The sequence below is a fragment of the Corvus brachyrhynchos genome, unplaced genomic scaffold (genome assembly GCF_000691975.1).
Source record: "Corvus brachyrhynchos isolate BGI_N302 unplaced genomic scaffold, ASM69197v1 scaffold21, whole genome shotgun sequence".
Taxonomy (NCBI): domain Eukaryota; kingdom Metazoa; phylum Chordata; class Aves; order Passeriformes; family Corvidae; genus Corvus; species Corvus brachyrhynchos.
The window spans coordinates 901133-922274 of NW_008236924.1; the positions used below are offsets into that span (position 1 = coordinate 901133).

General features: G+C 55.3%; 1 protein-coding gene across 1 annotated transcript; it reads left to right on the forward strand.

Moving 5' to 3' along the window:
• Positions 1-6481: 6481 nt before the first annotated feature.
• CDX1 (caudal type homeobox 1) lies at positions 6482-18755 on the forward strand. The gene is made up of 3 exons (XM_008628913.2): positions 6482-6959; positions 18125-18270; positions 18465-18755. Exons 1-3 carry the CDS (start codon positions 6533-6535, stop codon positions 18669-18671), a joined length of 780 nt encoding a protein of 259 aa, XP_008627135.1. The 5' UTR covers positions 6482-6532; the 3' UTR covers positions 18672-18755.
• Positions 18756-21142: the final 2387 nt, after the last annotated feature.

The following is a 21142-nucleotide window of genomic DNA, read 5'->3' on the forward strand; positions in this document are numbered from 1 at the left end:
AAACTTTCAGTAGGCAAAACATTACCATGTGTCCAGAGGGGATTTTTTTTTCAATTTGTTTTAGCACTGTAACAAGGGACAGGTGATCTTTGGATGAAAAGTGCCTTTTGACCCATCAGTTCTTGCCACCGTTTTCATCTTGGGGATGCTTAAGGGTGGTCAGGCATTGGAACAGGCTGCAAAGGGAAGTAGTGGAATCACCATCCCTGGAAATGTTCAAAAATGTCTGGAAGTGGCACTTGGGGACATGGTTTAGTGGTGACGATGGCAGTGGGGGGTTGGACTCGATGATCTTAGAGGTCTTTTTTAACCTTAACCATTCTGTGTTTCTCTCTGATCGAAACAAGAGAAAGTGCAAAACTGCACTGGCTATCCTGAAAAGACACGTGTCCATCTTTCTTTAATTTTCCTTTCTAAGAATAAAAAAGCTGTCCCCATAATGACAACACTGCTGAAATCTGTGTTTTTGCCTTTTTTTTTGCAAGGCAGGCTCATCCCCTCCTGCCATGCTAGCAAATGCCTGCACAATGACCACAGGGAATGATTCCTGGCTGGACCAGCCCAAGAGATTTGCTGTTTATCTCTCATTATCTTAATGTTTTCTTTGTATCTATGGAAAACCAAAGGGGAGGTGTTTATTCTGTGCAGCTGTGGAGGGTGAGGAGAGCCAGGCTGCAGCACCAGGCTATTCCTACGTGACCAGTAGGGCCACTCCTGGCACGGGGCTGGTGTGCCAGCTCCGTGCCTGGCAGCGCCTGGTACCTGGACAGGTGCAGGAGGGATGCAGCCCTGGCTCGGATGGATTCCCCTGACTCCAGACCTGGTGGTGGCCCTGTGTCAGGGGCCCTGTCAGCCCCCCTGGGCTGAGACATGCTGTTGTGCAGAAATGGAGCCAGCGAGCGTGAGAGCAGCTCGTGTGGGGGCCAGGCGGCACAGGGGACGTGCTGTGCACATGGCTCTTCCCAACACTTTTCCCAAGGGATGAAGATGTGTCTGGTGGGTCCATGTGTGGGGACATATGGGCTGCTGGGAATTGCTCAGCAGAGCTATTTCCTGGTGGTGTCCCCGCTCTGAGGACATGACTTCTCCAGACAGAGTGGGAGAGGGAGAAACTCACTGGCACAATCCTGCTGGGCCTCTTGCACTGGGGATGGGCTACCTGGGGTGAGCAGGGGGTAGAAAAGCTAACACAGACCATGCTTGAGGGCAGAGCATCCTGAGCCTGAAGTGGGACATATTCCCCCTTCTGTCCCTTGCAAACAGATGGCACCAATACCCACTCCAGGCTGGGACCAGGAAGAATCTGGCAAACAAAACCTCCCAGTCTGCAAAGGCCAGGATTCATTGTTTGGGGATGCTGAGAGAGCTCTGGGGAACCCAAAGCATCCCGGCAAGCACACGTCAGCCCACTCTGTACATCCCCAGGGAGCATCCACAGCCACATACTTTGTTTAGGAGCAGCACGCTGGGGTTACGGCAGCTCCTGGGAAAGGCCAGCTCAGAGGAAGCACCAAAGCCAGAGGAACTCGCTTGTGCAAGCGTGTGGGTGGAGGGCAGCAGCTCTGCTACTTTGGCCTCATCAGCCCTTCATTGCTCACCTCTATTTTTGGCGCCTGCACCCCCCTTCGTGGTGCTGCAGGACCCAGTGGTCCCCCTGGGGCTGGGACAGCTGCAGTGTGGGATGCCAGACCCCTCTCAGCTGAGATTTCTAGCCTCAGTAAGCATCACTAAGTCCTAATGGGGCCTTGGGGTCATGTAGTGCAGCATCTCTGGTGGGGCAATCAGCCATTGAGACAGGATATTCCAGGGGATTTGGTCTGCTCTGGTATCAACTGGATCAAAGCAGCTCTCCGAACTCCTGGCCCACCCCAGGCAGAGCTGGGACCACAGAGAAAAACCTATTCCCCATGCCTGACATAGAGAAGAGAGACCAGAGCCAGGTGACCCAAGACAATGGTGGAAACAGCCGTGCTGGAGTCCTCAACAGGTACCATGTGCCAGCAGGTGACAGGCAGGTATGGAAGAAGCAGCACATGTCGGCCTTCCCCACTTCTCTGAAGGTTTGATAGGGGCCAGATTTGCTCCAGCTTCAGATTTTCGGAGCCTCTATCAACTCACAAATCAGCCGAGGAATTTCAGCATCACTCTGAAGTGGTGTCAAGCCGCAGACCACAAGAGAGGGTGCCAGGGAGCACAGCACCACATCTGGGCAGCCCGTCTGGCATGGCAGCTGCCAGCACTTGCCCCTGGCTGGATCCAGCTCTTGGGCCCTGCAGGGAGCTGCACCAAGGCTTCATCCAGCATCTCTAAAGCTCTGCCCTGGTGTCCAGAGGAGCCTGTACCCTGTGTGTGTGTGTGATCCTGCTTTGCCAGGATGGGTGACACCAGGGCCCAGGGAGGAAAGGGAGGCAAAAAGTGCTGGGTTTCTTCCAAAGTGACCGTATGCCCAAGCATAACATGATGGGGAGCATCCTGGGGAGTATCCTGCAGCATTCCCCAGCACTGGGAACACTGGCCATGGACACCACAGGGTGACAGCAGTGTCAGGAGGTAGCACTGGGCCATACGCACGTATGGTGCTGTGTCCCTATGGATGCTGGCCCCTTCCCTACATCCCCAGGGCTGGGACACTTGGAGGAGGCAGCAGCCAGCATGGAGGATGTTATCCTGCTGCCTTTCCCCACCTCAGGGCCTTTCCGACCCCATCCCACGCACTCTTCCTAACCCCCACCACGAACCTTGGTATTAAATGTGCTCGGCAGAGCCCCGGGAGGCAGCGACAGGCTCCTGGGTGAATACTAATAACGATGCCGGCCGCTCGCCCCAGCCTTTCCCACACATCTGCAGCCACTTAATGTGGGAATCGTTAACCCTCTGCTTGCACAGTGCCTGAAACGCAGCAAAGGAGCGAAACCAGGATGCTCCCCACCAGTGCAGGGAGAATCACATCCCCACCCCACCACGAGCAGGGCCCACACGTGCTGGGAAGTGATGAGGGATGCCAGCATGTGTCCCTGTCCCCAGTGCCCTCTTGAGGATATTCACAGGGTTTGTGGCATTTGCATTTTGCCAAGAAAGCTGATCCAGATCCCAAAGAGGATCCGTGGCCCTGGATGGGGAGAGGGGAGCTGTACTGTGCACTGGTGGCACATCCATTGGGGCTATCCCGGTCCAGCACCCATCTCTCTGGGGACCAGCTCCTCAGACTCTCCTCAGCACAGGGACACAGGTGACAGCACAGGGGCGGTTCAGGCATCTGGGGAGAGCCAAAGGCCACACAGGAGCCTGCAGTGGGGCTGGTGGACATGAGGCAGGGGGTTTTCCTCTGCAAGAGGGTAGCACTAATGTCTCCATTGCCAGAGAGAGGGGTTACTCTCAGGGCATTCAGAAGCTGAGGAATGACCAAAAGGTGAAACCCTGGCTGGGCTGGGATGTGAGTGGGGCCATGCAGCTCTGGGATATGCTGGTCTGAAGCCACAGATTTGCCTTTGGGAGCAATAGGAGCTGGAGGGAGTGAAGTGAGGAAGGAGGCTGTGGGGGAAAAGGGGAGCAAGGGGGGACACCTACTTGACTCTCTGTGGGCATCTCCCTCTCCTGCAGAAACCACAGTGGGGTTCAGAGCAAGTTGGGGGACAAGTTAGGACTCAGTTTCCATATTGAATGCCTCCTCCATGGGAGCAGGAGGTGATGAGATGGTGTCCCTGCTCCATCTGAGGATAGTTGCGTGCAGCCTGGCCCTGGGGACCTCCCAGCCCTCCTCCTTCCAGGAGATGGCATCACTCGATCACAGATAGCAGCAGCGAGCCCCAGGGAGTGTTGAGGGAACCCTGACTGCTCTCCCTCTCCGCTGCATCTGCCTGGTTTCCACCAGGAATACCAGGTCTGAAGGACTAGGAGGAGGTCCCCAGGTTGGGTGTGTTTCTGGGGGTCTCTAGGATGGATGGAGGGGGTACCGCCACCTCCTCTCACCCAGCTGGGGACCCCCCAGGGGCTCTGTCAGTCCCTCATCTGCTCGCCCATGGGACCCCGGGGCAAGTGGCATCCTGGGGCACCGAGGGTCCCAATCAGCACCCTTCAGCCCCAGCTGAGCAGCCTGGAGAGCCCATGAAGGGCTCCTCACCTGGCTCTTCCCCAGCACAAACTTTGCCACCAGTAATAAACAGGTCAAAGAAAAGCAGAAGAGGGAAGTTATTGTTGGTGGATCTTTATGGCCCAATTGTCCTCCCCCGCCCCCTTCGCCCACACTGAGGGAGTTCACGCTCAGCTGTCAGCAGGCACCTGGCCATGCTGTGCCCTGCCAAGCCTGTCACCTGCTCCCCTGCAGAGGATGCAGCTGTGGGGTGCTGCCCCAGACCCCTGAGCCCTCCCACCCCCAGCAACTGCCTGAGTCCTTGGCTTTGGCTCCACAGGTTGGGAAAAGGTAAGGGGGGCCTGGGCTCCCTGTCACTGCCTGAAAGAAACAGCCAGTGGCAGGAATAACCCCAGAGCCTGAAGTGCAGCCACCCCTGGGATGGGACCCAGCAGCCACCTCTGTTGCTCTGTACCTCCCACCATCTGCTCAGGGGGAATTTTCTTTTCATCTTTTTTCTCCCAGTTCCTGAGCATCTTTGCTGATGGGAGGAAGAGGAGGAGTAACGTGGCTTTGGCTCTCTAGTTTGCACAAAGCCATGGCGGTACTGAGATCTTGGGAAAAATCCAGGATAGATGGGATTATACAGCACATCAAGCAATCTGAGCTGAGTGGTGAGCTGAGATCATCACTGGGTGGGACGGTCATGACAGTCACCTTTGTCACAAGGGAGGGGCCTGGGACAAGGCTGAGCAAGGGGTTGGGGACCCTGGGGGCCCAGAGGGGGTGCTGCAAAGTGCTCACATCTCCTGGTGCCTCTGGCCATGCCAGGTTTCAGGAGGCAGACTGCGTGTGATGTCAGCTCTGGGGGTGATTTCCCATTGCTGGGGGTTTACCCTTCTCTGTCCTCCTAAACCAGACCCCTCCTACCCATCTCCCCTCCATCTCATCCTGGCACCCACCTCCTTGCAGGGAGTGGATGTAGCACAGGGGAATATGAGCACCCAGTTTCAGGTAGAACTGGGGCCAGAGCAATGGGATGAGGAGCTTGCAACTGACACAGAACACTGAGGGTCCAGAGCTCCGTGATGGAGGTTTTATCCCCTCCTCTCAATTTCATCCTTAATCTATTTGGGTTTTTTTCTGTTTCCTATTGTCAAATTCCAGGCTGTTTTGGTTCCAGGACGGTGAGGATCTGTCCTTGCCCTGCTCACTTTTCTAGAAGGGGAAGGGGCTGGTGCAGAGAAAAGGACAGAGGCGGCCTTGAGGAGGTGACAAAACACCCTCCTGAAGCCTCTGTGAACTCTGCTTCTGACTGGGGAGAAAAAGCCAGCCTGCAAATGACAACTGTGGCTGGGTGGTGGCCAGTGCAGCTGGAGTGTGACACCGGCGGGGAGGGGGACGTCGGTGGGGCCGAGGTTCCCGGCTGCCAGTGGTGGGGATTTCGTCCCCCTCTGGAGTACAGGTGTGTCTGACCTGACAGGTGTGATCTCTGCTGGGGTGTTTGTGGCTGGCACCTCCCACCTTGCAGGCAGACAGGGCTTCACGAGGGTCTCCTTTCTGCTTGGTTTTCCTTACCACCAAAGATATGGGGATGGTTTTGCTTTCTTAAGAGACAAAGCAGGTGAGAAACTCCTCTTGCTGCAGCGTCGTGAGCCCCTTGGAGATGTGTCAGCCCGGGTACTCGCAGCAGTGCCCATGGTGGGGGCATTCTCCCTGCACACAGGTTCTGCCCATCTCTCCTGCTCTCGAGGCTGGGCTGAGCTTTGCTGTCAGGGTTGGAGGGGTGGGTTTGCCCTGGCATGAAGGAAACGCAGACCCAAAGCCTCCACCAGCCTCTCTCTTCCAAAGAGGCAGATGCTGCTGCTGGGCACAGGAGAACCCCATTCAGACCAAGAGTTTGGTGTCCCCCAACGTGGGGACAGGGCAGGTGACAGACACACACAGGCCAACTTGTCCCCTGTGTGCAGCTGGGTTTTAATACAGAGGTTCATCCCAAGGCACACTGCTCCTGGGGTGTGGATGGTGGTGAGGTCCCTTGGGGTATCCTCATGGGACACCCGTGACACCCTCATGTCCCCAAAGACAGCTGCTGCAGAGGGACCACGTCCGGTGGCATGGGCACAGTTGTGGGGTAGTGACAGAGGGTCTGGGGGGTCCTGGGTGCTCCCTGGGGTCACCCACTACCTCATCCTCCTTGCAGCCAGAGTGGGAAGTTTGAGCTCGTCCCCCTCACCCGCTGGGGTTTCTGCACTTTGAAATGCAAACCTGCCTTTCAATGCAAATGCTGCGAGAGGTTGGGCCCAATAAAAGCCTGTGGGCAGGGAGGTGCCTGGCCCCAGGACAGGCTCCCCAAGGCGCCCAGGTGAGTGGTGGCGAAGGAGGGGCGGCCGCCTCCCCGCCAAACCCAAGCGGCCGCAGTCGCGGCTCGGCGGCGCAGCATGAGCGGGACGGCCCGGGAAGATGTATGTAGGATATCTTGTGGATAAGGACACCAACATGTATCCCAGCCCGGTCCGGCACCCCAGCCTCAACCTCAACCCCCAGAACTACGTGCCGGGGCCACCGCAGTACTCGGACTTCGCCAGCTACCACCATGTGCCGGGGATTAACAACGACCTGCACCACGGGCAGCCGGCAGCTGCCTGGGGCTCTCCCTACACCCCTGCCAAGGAGGACTGGCATTCCTATGGGGCCGCTGCGACGCCTTCCACCGCCAGTCCGGGGCAGTTTGGATTCAGCCCCCCAGATTTTAACCCCATTCAGCCTCCGGGCTCTGGACTCCTGCCTCCACCCATCAGCAGCTCGGTCCCCCAGCTCTCCCCTAATGCCCAGAGACGCACCCCATACGAGTGGATGAGGCGCAGCATTCCCAGCACCAGCAACAACGGTAAGGAAACCCCCAGTCCTGCACCCCTGCGCCATCCCCAGAGCAGAGGATCCCTGAGCTTGGATTTCTGCAGGGCCGGATCCTGCTCTGTGGCTCTCCCTGCACAGGGACTGCCAGGAGGACAGCAAGTTTGGCCTGCCCTTGGCATGACACCCAGTCCCCAAAGAGCAGGGGACCCCGCCAGCGAGGTGGCAGCAGCTGAGGACGGGCAGGGAGGGTGCTGTCCTTCCACACTCACAGCCGGGCTTACATGGCGGGGCAGTCCTTTTCCCCAGCCGGTGCCGGGTAGGATGGGCAGAACCAGAGACCCCCAGGACCCTGAGGGGGTGTTGGATGGGGGGTGTCAAAAGTGCCGAGGTGAGTGTGTGGGGCTGTGGCTGTACATGAGAGCGTGAGCTGGCTGTGGGAGAGCCCGTGCAGGGTGCCTAAAGCGGTGTGCGTGTGCAGGGAAGGAGCTGTGTGCAGCCATGCTGTGTGCGTGTGCATGTGCACAAGGTGCATTCAGGGAGGTGCTGCAGGCTCTGTGCGAGCGTGCGGGGCACCGCGGGCAGTGTGTGTGTGCAGGCAGTGTCACCCGCTGTGCCTGGGGGAGGTGACGTGCTCCGAGTGTGTGTGCAGGGCGCTGTGTGAGGACGGTGTCGCGCACGGTGTGTGTGCGAGGGGCACCGTGCGTGTGCAAAGAGTGTCTTGGGGACAGTGCCACGTGGAGGGTGGCTGTGGGTGCTGCAGGTGCACGGCTGGTGGGTGCTCGGCTCTGCAGGAAAGGGTGCCCTGGTTCCTGGGATTATCTCCGGCCTGGGCACCGAGTGGTCGTGCTGTCCCCAGGGTTCTGTCCCCGCTGAACTCCTGACCTGGGGGAAGCGTCTGGGTGACCCCAGCCCCCTACCCTCCCTGCTGCCCACTTCAAAGGCGGTGGGCAGATCCCCCTTGGGGCCAGCCCAAATTGACAAGGACTTCTCTTTGTCATGGAGATGGTGGCCGGCTCCTCTGGCAGCGAGGTGAGGTGCGGGCCCTTTGTCCTGACCTACCCCCACCCTTTCATCTTCCTAGCCTGGACCCTTCCCAGCGGGACCCACGGGGCTTGCCTGAACCTGCTATCCCTCTCCCTCTCCTGTGCCATGAGCTCCTCAGAGCACTGCTGGGGCCAAACTCACTACAGGAGTCGCTGTGGGCATCTCTAGGGAGCGAGTTTGCTTTGAGTTACTGCTGCCCCATATCCTTGGAATCAGGGCCAGGGCTCCCTGTTTGTAGTGTCTCAGGTTTTTGGCTTGTTTTCAGCTCTGCCCTGCATTCCCAGTGGGCAGGGCCCACATAAGGGTCTTCTTCAGATGTGCCTGGGATCTTCCAGCATGGAAAATACCTACTCATATTCCCAGAATCTGTGTGGCAGGGATGGGGACCAGTGTCTGCAGTGGAGCAGGCAGAATATCCCAATAAATGGAAAAAAAACCAGCCCCAGTCTGGAAAGAGGAGGGAGAGGCAGGCTGGTATTTCCTGTCTCGTTTTAAGCGCTGAATGTAACTATTTAGGAAAAATGCTTCCCCCCAGATGCAGTGATGGAGACCCACAGGCGTGCCAGGGCTGAGGGCTTCCCTCTGCCCGGGGTGGAAAGGGAAATGTGAGGAAAAGGCCCCTGCAGCCCTGCCCTGCAGCTGGGACCCTGCCACTTCTGCAGGGTTTGTAGGTCTGAACATCTTGATTTCTTCTGAGGAGAGAGGTGGGAGGGAAAATGAGTGGGGAAGGAAAGCCATCAGCACACCTCTCCTCTGGATCAAGGCCATGGGTTTACACCCAGCAGTGGGGCCGAGATAAAACAGGGGCTTGAAAGTGCCTCTGATTGAGTTAGAGGACAATTGAGTTGATTGAATTCTGGAAAAATATCATTAGTTGCTTAGTTTGTATCTCCTAGATCAAAGACATACAAAGGAACAAATAAATCAGCCTTGTTCCTCTCACACGGAGAGGAGCTGCCCCAGCCCCACCACAGCGATGTGGGGGTGAAAGGCCCTTCCTTGGGGTGGTTTCCTTGGGATGGATGACCAGTAAGCTCCTTTTCTAAGTCACCCACAGATTAAGGACCTGTCCTTGCACCTCTGCTGGGTCCAAGCCCAGTGCTTCTGGTGCCAAGCAACTGCAGGATTTTGCTGTGGTGGGACCATGAGCTGGGAGATGGTGGGATGCTGTTGGGGTTTTCCAGTGCTGCCCTTTAAATAAAAGTCTTCATTAAGCTTGAAAGAGAGTAGGGCAGAGATGGGTTTGACATAGATAAGGGTGAAGCTCTTAGATGAATCATTTTATTGAAATCAATAAACTGGGCTTTAATCTGTCTGGATTGATAAACTCCCCATCTCACCACTGTGGGAATAGGAAATGAATACACGGAGATTTTTCCTATAAATATCAACAGTTTCATTGTGAATGCTGTAAATCATAATACTTCAGAGGGTTGTAAATTAATGTTCCCTTTCTGTCTTGTCTAGTATAAACAGCTCCTGGCCATAGTTTGAAAGCTTTTGGGGAAGAGCTGCGTGGTAGTAAAATAAAATGTTGTGCGGGGAATATGAGTGTGTCAGGCACTTCTGCAAATGTGATCCAGAGCTTGAGAAAAATCAATGAGAAATCTCCCAGTGACTCACTGAAGAGTCAGGCTTTACAGGGGGATGATTTTATGTACCTGTTGCTACATTCATGCGTGCTTCACATGGCTGAGCTGAGATAACCCAGCAGCAGAAGGGATTGCAACTCCAGACACCAGGAATTGGGAGTTAAAGGGAACCGAGCTGGAAGATGTCCCCAGGCCTCATTTCTCTCTCCAATGTCACCTCCTTTTCTGCCCATAAAATCTTCACTAGCAGCATGTCAGAGCCTCATGCTTCCTCCTTATTCACAATTATTTGCAAACTTCCCTGTGAATTGCACCCAGGGTTTATAAAAAGCTCAGGAAGGTGGCTGGAAGAGGGGCTGGCTGAACTTTGAAATTCACTCTCTGCTCGTTAGTCATGCAAATCCTCAGATACTGCCTTGGGTCTGGCTTTTAGGTCACTAATTGAGCAGGGGCCACAGTGCTAAATAGTGCAAGTGAAAGTGCAATTGGAGCATCCCTTGTGGAGGCAAATGTGCTCACGGCTTCGTGTGGTACCACTGCCCGTGGTGCCCAGGCAGGTTTTGGGGTGATGGAGAGCAAGCAGTGATGCTTGGAGCATGTGGTGATTTGCTGGGTGTGCAGTTTTCCAGCTCAGTTTTACTATTTCTAGGTCAGTTTTCCAGCTCTGTTTATTTTCCTAGTGGGGCCCATGAACACTGGGAGAAAGAGTAAAACACCCAATAATGAGACAGAAACATTTCCCCTGGACTGCTGGGGTTCACTCTGTGCTTGGTATGTTTTGGGATGATGGTGCTGGCTGGAGGACAGTGCATTTCCCTGGTCAGTCCCTGCATGGGGAGCCTCTCTTTAGGACATGCTCATTCCCTGTGAGACCCTTTGCTCCACCGGGACACTTGCGAGGTGTGTGTCAGGCCCCATCAGTCTTTTCCCCTTGAATTATTAACCCACAACCTGCTCCTGGCCCCAGCTGGGGTTTGTTGACTGCTTAGCCTGCTGGCCAAGGTACAGGCCTCTCAAACTTTCCTAGAATTGACTTTCCTTGAACAAAAAAGGCTTCTCTGGAGCACTGGCAGTACCTACGTGATGGGCTTGGCTGGCTAATACCCTGGGATTAGCAGAGGGACACTTTAAACCTCTGGCCAATGACAGATGTTTCCTATAGGGGACCCTTCAAGGACGCCCACTCTGGTGCTGTTAGCTTTGTGATTGCTTGGATAAGAGGCTGGATCCTTCCCCCACACTGCCCCATGGCAAGGATGGGCCAAACCCTGTGGGGCTGCAAAGGGGGAGAGGAGTCCTGATGTCCAGATGGGACCCCCACTGCCTCACTGTTCTCCTCCCCCCACTGCAGATGAGCTTCATCCAGGTGGCAGGTTGGGATGAGCTGGATCAGGGCTGGAGTGAGGTGATGTTCTGAATGGGGTTGTGTCCACCCCACACGTGCCAGCAGCCCATGTGTCACCCTGGCGCTCCCTGTCCTCCCGCGCTGCTGTGGCCTTTGACCCAGCACAGGAGCCAGGCTGGCGGCACTCAGCTCAGTGCTCATAAAACATGGGAACAACTGAAGGAATCTGCCAGTTGCCAAAATAAAGGATTGAGTCACTGCAGGGCTGGGAAAGACTTGCTCCAACAGCCAGCTTCAGGCTGCTGCCCCCAGGGCTGACTGGCCTCTGGTTGTGTTGTCCATGTCCAAGAACATGGGGCTGTCATGGGGAATCACCAGCTCACTACAAACACCAGGCATCTGCTCTTCATGCCCTTGGGGTTTGCACCTCCTGGGAAGGGTGTCCTCACCAGTGGGCGTGGGCGTGGGTGTGGATGCAGCTCTGTCCCTGTCACACTGTGCCAGCTGTGCAAAACCCAGCCAGGGTGAGCCTGTGCTCCTGTGCACCGGTCTGCACTCTCCAAATCCAGCTCTTTGACCAGGTTTCTGCCCCTGCCTGGCAGCAGGGCTGCCCTGCTTGACTGTGTCGGCTCTGCCAGTCCCACAAGCCCCGGGCATGCCTTCTCCAGCCACACAGTTGCACTTAGAGCAAAGCTTTTTTGGGAACACAGAGCTTGATCCTCAGTGAGCAGGGGACCAGAAAGCCATTGGGTCAAGCAGCGCAGTTTGGCAAGTGAAATGTTTCCAGTGCTCTCCATACCAAGCTGGACCAGGTTTTATTGCTACTGGGTGCACATGGGAGATTTGCAGTTTGCTCTGAAGCCTTTGGCACCAGGAAGAAATCCCCAGGTTGTGTGAGATGAACTGCCATGGAGAGAGCTACCCTCGGTGTAGGAGCATTGCTGGGCTCCCTGGAGGGGCCTGCAGTGCTCTGCAGCACAGATGAGTCCTGCCTCAACCCTGATGTCTGAAATGCCCATTTTTGCAACCCAGAGTAGAGATGGGGGAGTTTTGGCAGGGTCCATTCAGTGAGGATTCATCCAGCATTCCCTCCCTCCCTCCCTCCACAGCACTGAGACATTAAATATGTACAGAGAGGATGTGTGGTTCCTCTCACCCAGTTTTTGACACCCAGCTGTTGTCTAAATCCAGTGTATTCTGGCAGAGGAATGATGTCAGGCAGGGATCTCGGGAAGGATTGCCCTACAGAGGGGGTCGTTTCTCACTGGCAGTGATGAAATGAGCCACATGGCTCCGGTCCTTCGCCCCGCATCAGTCGTCCCATCCATCACTCCTCTGCTTCCTGCGGCAGAGGAAAAATAGCTGAGGATATTGAAGTATGCAAGGGAAGGGGAAAGCTTGTGAAAACCATGAGCTGCTGGTTCCCAGCACTCAGGGAGTGTGAGGGGCTCGGGTTTATCCCCCCCTCCCAGGCCACAGAGGAGCGTGGGTGTTTGGAGTGGCTGCTGGACCTGGAGGGGAAAGGAGGGGAAAAAATGAGTGTGGGGAAGGGAGCATCAGAGGATCGCCCTTGCCACCACCAGTTCAGACTTTGGGGTTCCTATTTCCAGTCGGTTTAGGGATGGTGAAATGATCCAGGCTGTCTGTCCCGAGCCTCAGCATCACCTCTGTGCAGTGCGGCTCCCATCATCGCTGCTCGGCAGAGGGAGCATTGACCCCTCTGCACACAGACAGCTGGAGCACATCTGGCTGCCAGATGAAGGTGGCTCCAGCCAGCCTGGAGGCTCGTGAGCTTTAGGAGCCGACCCCAGCCCTTTCCTGGGCCTGGGGTGTCTGTCATGGGGTATTGCTCTGCTGGCTGTCCTCAATTTTGTGGGGGTGTGAAGGGCATTTCCCCCCATGAGCTGGAGAAGGACTGGGGATTAAACTGTCCAGGGAATCCCATGGCTCTCACCCTGGGACTCCACTCTGGTTTGCAACTGCCTGTGTGCCTGTTTCTCCAGCCATAACATTGCCTAAAGCTCTGCCAGGTGTGAGGGAAGTTTTCCTTGATCCTTTCCCAGGGGAGAAATGCCAAATCTTGATAGAACACTGATTCCTCTGGGATGGGAGGATTTTATCCTCTTTGCAAGCAGATGCTGCTCATTCAGAATGGAGCAGCTTTATCGTGGAGAGGAAGCACCCACACGGAGGGGACAGCCTTGCACCATCTTGCTGCACTTTACCTCCAGTGTGGACCAGTTCTTTCCCAGGTGCTCCCTGGTGACAGGACTTTCACACCCGATGTTTTTCAGCATTGTAATATTTTAATGCCATCAGAGAGTGTGGGACCAGCTCCCCAGTACAGAGAGATGGGCAGACAAGGCTGTACAGACAGAGCCAGTGTGGGGCCAGAGCACCACCAGGCAGGTGGGACCAGGCAGGATGGCTCTGGGAGCACAAGGAGCCAGCACAGAGTGAGGCATGAGAGCTGCTGAGGCAGCCTGGCAGCAGTGCCTCCATCACCCCTGCCAGCACCTCCTCTACAAGGCAACATCCAACGTGTCCCCAGGCCTTGGGAACATCTGCTGTGGGGTGCAACAGCCGTCACCACCGTGGGCTCTCATCTCAGTGGCTCCAGCCAGCAGGTCAGGGCTGCCGTACCCCAGCTTCCCAGATCAGAGCCCTGATGGCTGCACAGCAGCTTCCCACAGAGTTTGGGGCTGTGGTAATTTTGAGCTGCTTTGACCTGTGAAATAGAGACTTTTAGAAAAGCGCTGCAGTTTATGCTCCTGGCTGCTGGCAGCTGTGCTGCTCCTGCTGTGGCTGGGAGAAAGGTGTCCCGTGGATGGGGATCCTCCATTGGGAGCTCGGTGGATCCCCTCGTAACATGCCAGCTTTTGCTCCTTTGCTATTTTCCACCTCCACCCAGGGTGCCACTGCCACCCCACAGTCTCTTTCCTCCCTGGTTTGAACCAGCCCCTTCCCAGCTGTTCTTAGAGCTGCTCAGCACCAGCCTCACAATGCCCATATTCTCAATCTGTTAGGGTTTTCGGGGCACATTTTTTTACTTAAAGCCATCCTTTGGGCAGGCCAGGACTGGAGATGGTGAAATACCCCCTTCCTGGCAGCCTCCACTGTGGCTGTGAGGGAGAGAGCCTAGGATGGTGGGCACAGGATCTAGTTTGATTTTCCCTTACCCTGCCAGGCTCCTGATCCAGCCCAGGGCAGGAGCTCTGGCATCCCTGTCTCGGGGCAGGGTTGCTGAGGAGAGTGAATCCAGGCTGGGGTCAGGACTCCATCCCCCCTGTGTGTGTGCGTGCACACTCGGGAGCGCGTCCCTTGGGGTTTGCACAGCACATTAAAGCTATTCCCTTATCTAATCGTGGCTCAGGTGAGTGCTATTAGGGTTATACATTAACAGTAGTAACGATACCCTCTCCCCACGCAGTCATTGGCCCTGCCTTGATCCCAAAGCCGAAACCATTCCCACTGGCCCCACGGATGGCTCCATTTGCCTGTCCAAGCAGTTCCTGTGCCTGGTCTTTCAGGGACAAGCAGGAGGGGCTGTAAATGCATAGCAGGGTTGGAAGGAGCTAACGACTGTGCTAAGAGACACCACTGGCACCCCCTCTGCATCCCATCCACACTCCCTCCTGGGGCAGCATCCCCAGCTCCAGGTTATCCCAGCCATGGGACAGCCTGTTCCAGCATTGCCAGGCCTGGCTGGAAATGCCTGGTTCCATCCCTCTGTTTGGCCATAGGCACGAGGGCTCCCTGTAAGTAACCGGATTGGCTCGTCCGAAATTTCCTCTTTCTTTTCACAGAGCCATAAAAAGTCTCCAGGAGAGAGTTAAGTGTAACCCAGCATTCATATTCAAGGTAGTTGAATTATTCATTGTCAATAGTATTTCTTGCAAATCCTTTTCTTTTCCTTGTGAATCACCCACAGTACATCCCTGAATTCAGCAAACATCTGAAACCAGCAATTAGTGGAGGTGAATAACTTTCCATCTCTGGCTTGGTCGTCAGCCCTCTGTTTGGAGTCTTTTCTACCTGATACTGAGCAGCAAGTGATGATATTGATACTGCTATTGAGCCTGGTGCCCAGCTCACCCAGCGATGGCTCTGCCAGCCCTGAGGCAAAGCACAGCCTCCATCCAGGATGAAGGATGAAGAGGGAATAACAAAGAACAGGGTGTGATGGATCTATTTACAGCTGCAGCAGGAAATAATAATTCCTACTGAAATTCATGGCATATGTGGTATTCACAAACCGCCTTATTTCTTTAGTCTTTATTTTTTTTACTGTATCTGTCAACTCCTTCACTTTCCAGGTGTTCCTTTTTTCCAAACAGTACTATTCAAATAACAACATTGCAAGTAAAACCATTTTAAAGTTATTATCTCTTTAGAGAGGTTTTTGCTTTCAGATTAAAAAAAAAAAAAAACAAAACAGAAAAAAAGATAAATCTATGAGGAAAAAAAAAACCTGCAGGAGCCCCTGAGCCTGGAGCAGCCAGAGGGAGCCCAGTTTCTCACAGAGCTGTTAAACCTCACATAAATCTCCACCAGAGCATCTGGTTTATTCTGTAACTTCTTGGGAATTGCTGTGTTTGCAGATTCAGCACAGGTCCCTCCTGGGCTGGGGTGCAGAAGTTCTTTTCATGCTGGTGAACCCTTCCCCTGCAGGGTGGTGAGAGGCAGCAGTGACCCTGGGATGGACGGGGGCCCTGTAGGAGAGCGAGGGCAGGGTGCAGATCCTGCGTGGGCTGGGTGCCCCTGGCATCGCTGCAGCCCAGCAGAGTCTCCTGGGGGCAGTTTTGTTTGGAGCTGTCATAGCTGACGTGTGACAAGTAGGAGACAAGTGCCTGGCAAAGCTGCCACAGACCCCTTGCACATGGAATCTCTGCGTTTCAGCCCTGTCCCAACAGATATTCCACACACACCTTGCTCAATCAAATTAACCTTTTTTTACCCTTTCTTAACCCACAGGGTCACCCTGTGTGGTCAGAGGCAGGTTTGACCTGGTGGTGGTGAGGAAGGATTAGGTGTTCACTTCCAACAAGCCCTGGGATGAGCTGGGCTCCCCACTCTCTGAAACAGTCACTGAATTCATCCCATCCCTCAGTTACAAGTTAGTGGCTGAAGTCCAGCCCTGGTGCTGGAACTCTGGTTCTATTCCTGGTTGTGTTGCAGCCTTGCTGGGCTCCTTCCCTATTCCATGGATCACTTGGGAGCCTCAGTGCTTCTTGGGGACTGTGCTGGGACCCTCAGCCATCACCCTGCTCATGCTGTGCTGAGCCTGTGCCACCACCACCAACAGCAATGGCAGGAGGACGAAGACAGTAGCATAGTGATGGAAATTGGGTGCTAACTTCAATTGAGTGACTGCTGCTTGTGTGCCTGGGAGTGCCAGCATCCAGTCCCTGCAGGGTGAGGTGCCTTCTTTGCCCATCCCAGGTCCTGCTTGCTCCCACTCGTGCTTCCACACTTGGTTTGCTCAGTGATGCCATGAGCTGGATCTTTGTGGCTCCTGCTTATTCAGTAGAAAACCAGCTGCTTTCTTCCATCCCATGTGGTGCTGCAAGCCCCTCTCCCACCTGCAGTGGATGTGGGTTGTCCTGTCTTCAACTCTTTCACATTTAAGTTTCAGCATAAGGAGTGGCTTAGGAAGGTCTCCATCTCCTTGCAATGTGAGAGCAGGAGAGAGACACTGTCAAAAATAAAACTGAGCCGGTCCACAAACAGATTTGCAGCCTGAAGGTTGGGGTTCTGCTCTGTAGATGTTCTCTGACGTCTTATTAGGGTGTCTAGAGCCCAGTTTTCGTCTGGACCACCTAAACTCCTGCTTCCACCAGGACGGTGTCAGAATTTAATTGTATTGCTGAGTTTGTCCAGTGTCCAAGTGATTTGGCCCAAATGGGTGGATGTGCAAAGGACTCATTAGGGAGAATGGATGAACAGGATGGCAGGCACACAAAGATCCCCTTTCCTGGCAGAACCAGGCTGCAAGCGAGGTTATGTAAGTTGCTGAATCACCAGAAATCCCTTTCTGCGCATCTGCAGCAGTGGTGTGCAGTATCTTGTCCATGCTGATACACCCAGGGCAGCCCCAGGAAAATCCATGGAGCTGCTCTGAGCTTGCTCCCACTCCTTCCCACAGCAGCACTGCTCTCAGCATCAGAAATTCAGGAGAATATGGGCAAACATGTCTGCCAGGCAAACAAATGGCCAGGTATCATCCCTCTCGACTCCCTGGAACAGGATTTTGTAATTTTGGGTGGAGAAGCAAATATTCACAGCTGTGTTTATTCCCTGCCTATGGGCTCTTCTGCAGAGAAAAACACCAGGAACTTGTGAGCAAACTGCCGGGCATGGGCGTCCCCCCTCGGAGTGCCACCTGCCCCCCACGGCCCAGGCAGAGTTCCACAGCTCACCCTGTGTCCCTGTGGAATAACAAAGGACCTTTGACTGTATTTTGCTGCTAGAAAGCAGCAGGTGCTGTTTGCAGACCCATGGGATGTGCATCTGTGGGTGCTGATGGCCCCAAGCTCTGTCCATATCTGGGGGGACCAAGGAGAGGTTCAGGCTGGCTTTGGCCAAGCACCCCTGGCCCATTGAGCCAGTCCCCAGGAGTGCTTAGGCATCCTATGGGCTTTCTCCAGTGCATCTTTAAAGACTGCACCAAAAGCACTGCCCTCTGTCTTAGCTCAGTACAGGGAGAAGGAGAATAGCCCTCTTGGAGGCAGAGAAATGTGGTCATTCCAAGGTTTTCTGCCCTTCCCCTGTTCTGATCCATGCACATTCAAGTGATGGCACCTTGGTTTTGGGCTTCCTAGCAAAGAGCTGGGCTCTCCTTAGCCCAGCCAGGCAGCCTCTCCTCTGCCCACTGCAGGACCTGCAGCTCTGCTCCTCTCAGGGACCGTGTGTCATGACACAGGGGATGTATGGTCCATTTTCCCGGGGCACATCTGAATCCATCCTACTCTTTCTACCAAGCAATTCCACCAAAGCCCAGGTACTTCCCAACAAGAAGAAACATCCTGATGCTAAACAGGAAGGATATTAAAGCCAGTAGGAGCCTCCTGACTGTCTTTCCCACTGGTCCCCAGGGCATTGCATGCTTCTCCTGAGGTGGTTGTGTGTCTCCTCTGTGCCCTTGGGGATGCTCCCTCCCTTCCACTGCTCCCCTTCTTCCCCCCTTGGCTCACCCCTATCTGGTCTCTCTGCCAGGCAAGACCAGGACAAAAGACAAGTACCGGGTGGTGTACACGGACCACCAGCGCCTGGAGCTGGAGAAGGAGTTTCACTACAGCCGCTACATCACCATCCGCCGCAAGGCCGAGCTGGCCGCGGCCCTCGGGCTGACCGAACGGCAGGTCAGTGCTGCAGAGTCCTGGGAAAACCACATCCCGGGTGGAGATGGGGATGGGGAAGAGCCCAAGCCCCACCTTGCTCCACAGACATCCTTTCCAAACTTTGGGATGCCCTCCCTGCCCCATGGGGACTGAGGGTTGTCATCCTTGCCTGAGTCCATCCTCATCTTTGCATTGCCATCTTTTCCTTTCTGCAGGTGAAAATCTGGTTTCAGAATCGGAGGGCGAAGGAGAGGAAGGTGAACAAAAAAAAGCTGCAGCAGCAGAGCCAGCCCACCAGCACCACCACGCCCACCCCACCAGCTGTCAGCACACTGGGACCCATCGGAGGCCTCTGCAGCAGCAATGCCCCCAACCTCGTCTCCTCATCTCCACTGACGATCAAGGAAGAATTCATGCCTTAACCCTCTTCACCAGCTACAGACCCCAAGAGAAAAGCACTATGCAGCAGAGCCCCGCCAGCCCATGTGCTCTGAAGGGTGACAGCCCCTTCCCAAAGACATGACTGTCCCTGGCTGAACCGATGGGGCAGACAGCAAGGCTGGGCCAGGTGGCACTGGGACCTTCCCAAGGGACTGGTGGGCTCTCCCCTGCGTAAAAAACATGGGTTAGGTACTGCTCTCCCATAGGAACCACACACCAGTTTGGTCTCTGGTCTTTGTAGCCCACAGCAAAGTCCTGATGTCAGCAGAAGGAAGGGGGTGATAGTGGAGGAGGGCTTTCCTGTGGTGCTCCAGGTGCTTCCTTTGGTGCTCCTGGCAATCCAGCTGCCTGGTGCTTTGGGCAGTTCGAACAAGACTGAAGTAGAAAAAAGACCTGGCTGGACTCAAGGCAAAATGGATTTCTGCTGAGCTGGTCTTCCGGGAAGTGGGGTGAGGAGGGCAGAGCAAGTTGGGCTCTGGGAACCAGGCAAGACCCTCAGCTGTGGGACGTGACATGGGAGCCCTTCAAGCCACAGTGTTTCTGGCAAGCTGGAGCGTGTCCTTGACAAGAGTACCTGAACATCCCCGCCCTTGTCCCCAGTGACCCTGGCAGTGCCCAATCGTGCATCCTCAGCTCTGCCCCCGCAGCCACGCAGAGCCACGTGCCCCTGCAGCCCTGGTTCCCCTGGCTGTGCCATGGCAAGGTGGCACTGCAGCCATCCTCCCCCTGGAGCACAGGGAGAGGGTAGAAGGGAGCCCAGCACAGGCACAGTGGGGGCAGACCACCCTGCTGAGCCCTTCCATGGGGAAGGGAAGGAGAACGGAAGGTTTGCCATCGAGACAGGGTCCAAGAACCAGCCCCGGGCTGTCCAGAAGGGCCAACACCAGGAGAGATTTGGGTGCTATTCCAAGGGAGCACAGTAACTGCAGGCACCAGGAGCTGGTGCCAGGTGGGCAGGGGCCTCCTCAGGCATGCAAGAAATGACTGGCATGTGCCCTGGTGTTAGGTGATGGAGAGGTGGTTTTCAGAAAGACAGAGAAGCAATTCTTTTCCTATTTTCTTTAAAACTACAGATTAGAGGACTACAGATTTTGTCCTCCCTTTCTCCCTGCTCCTCCATGCACTGCACTCCCTCTCACTCACTGTGTTCCCTAGGCCGGTTAGCTAAACCCCATCCATTCCTACTGGTGAACTGCAGCTGAGGAGTCCCTTCATCCTGCTGAGTCTTGACCATTGTATAGGCCCAGGTTAACATACAGCCCAGTTTCAGCAGCCCCAAAGGCCAGTGGGGCACAGCTGGGGCACAGCTGGGACACAGGAGGGTCTGTGGCTCCTGCTCTGGGCTGCACCAAGTGCTCCTTGGCTGTGGCTTCTGAAAACCAAGACAGGGATGAGGGAGCATGAGCTTTGCATGGTGGCTTGTGTGACCTTTCTCAGCATTTTCTCTCCAAGCTCTGGGAAGATGGAGCAGCAGACACATCCCTGCTGCCTGGAGAGCACCCAGACAAACCCTCACACCCCACCTGACACCGCTTGTGCCTCGCATGCCTTGGCTACACCATCCACTGCCAGCCCCCACCACTCCCAGCCCCCAGAACACAGACTCCCCAGGTGTGCTGTGGCTTTTACAAGTGGGTCCCTGTTATCCCACTGTGTCCACTGCTCTGCTCCAGCCCTCAAAGGCTTTGGGTCTCCCTCCTGCCGGTGACACTTCCCACGGCCTCTGTTACCAGGTGCGCTCAGTGATGAGGACAAATGTTTGCGTCGACTCAGGACATCAGCTCAGTTTTTGTGTATATAAGGCAGAACTGGTTTTCCTTTTTATTTTTTAGGCATCAGTGAAAATAAAAACAAGCAGGGATCCTGTGTGACACAGGTTTGTTGCTGTCATTCCTGGCCTGTGGTGCTGTGGCTCCGAGGTCACGCTGGCGCCGATGCCCCTGGGCGCAGCCAGGGTTGGGAAGGGCATCTTGAGGCAGCAGCCTTGTCCTTGTAGCACACGGTGTGCCTGTCCCACAGGGGCACTGCTGGCACTGGCATGGCTCATATCATGGCACGGCACTGCCACGTCTCATTCCTTTGGCACCAAGAGGGATGGCAGTACTGGGTGATCCGATGGCTGCAAACTCACAGCACTGGAGACAGAGGGGGAGAGGGTGAGGCTGTGGTTGGGCTGGCAGAGGCCAAAGAACAAGGCCAGCTGCCCATGGATGTGGCTGCCTCCCATTGGTGCCTCCTGGTCTCTAATCTCATTTTATGGCTTTCGATGGGCTGAATATCCTCCTTGTCCAACATGAATAAACAGAGAATGAGGATATGAGATAGTGCCTGGGACAGCTGGCATCGGTGCCTGACACTTTTCCCTCTCCATCCCATCGGTGTTCCCCTCGTCTAGCAGGGCACTGAGCAAGGGGCTGCCCTCAAATGCCTGCCCCAAATGGCTCCTCCTCCC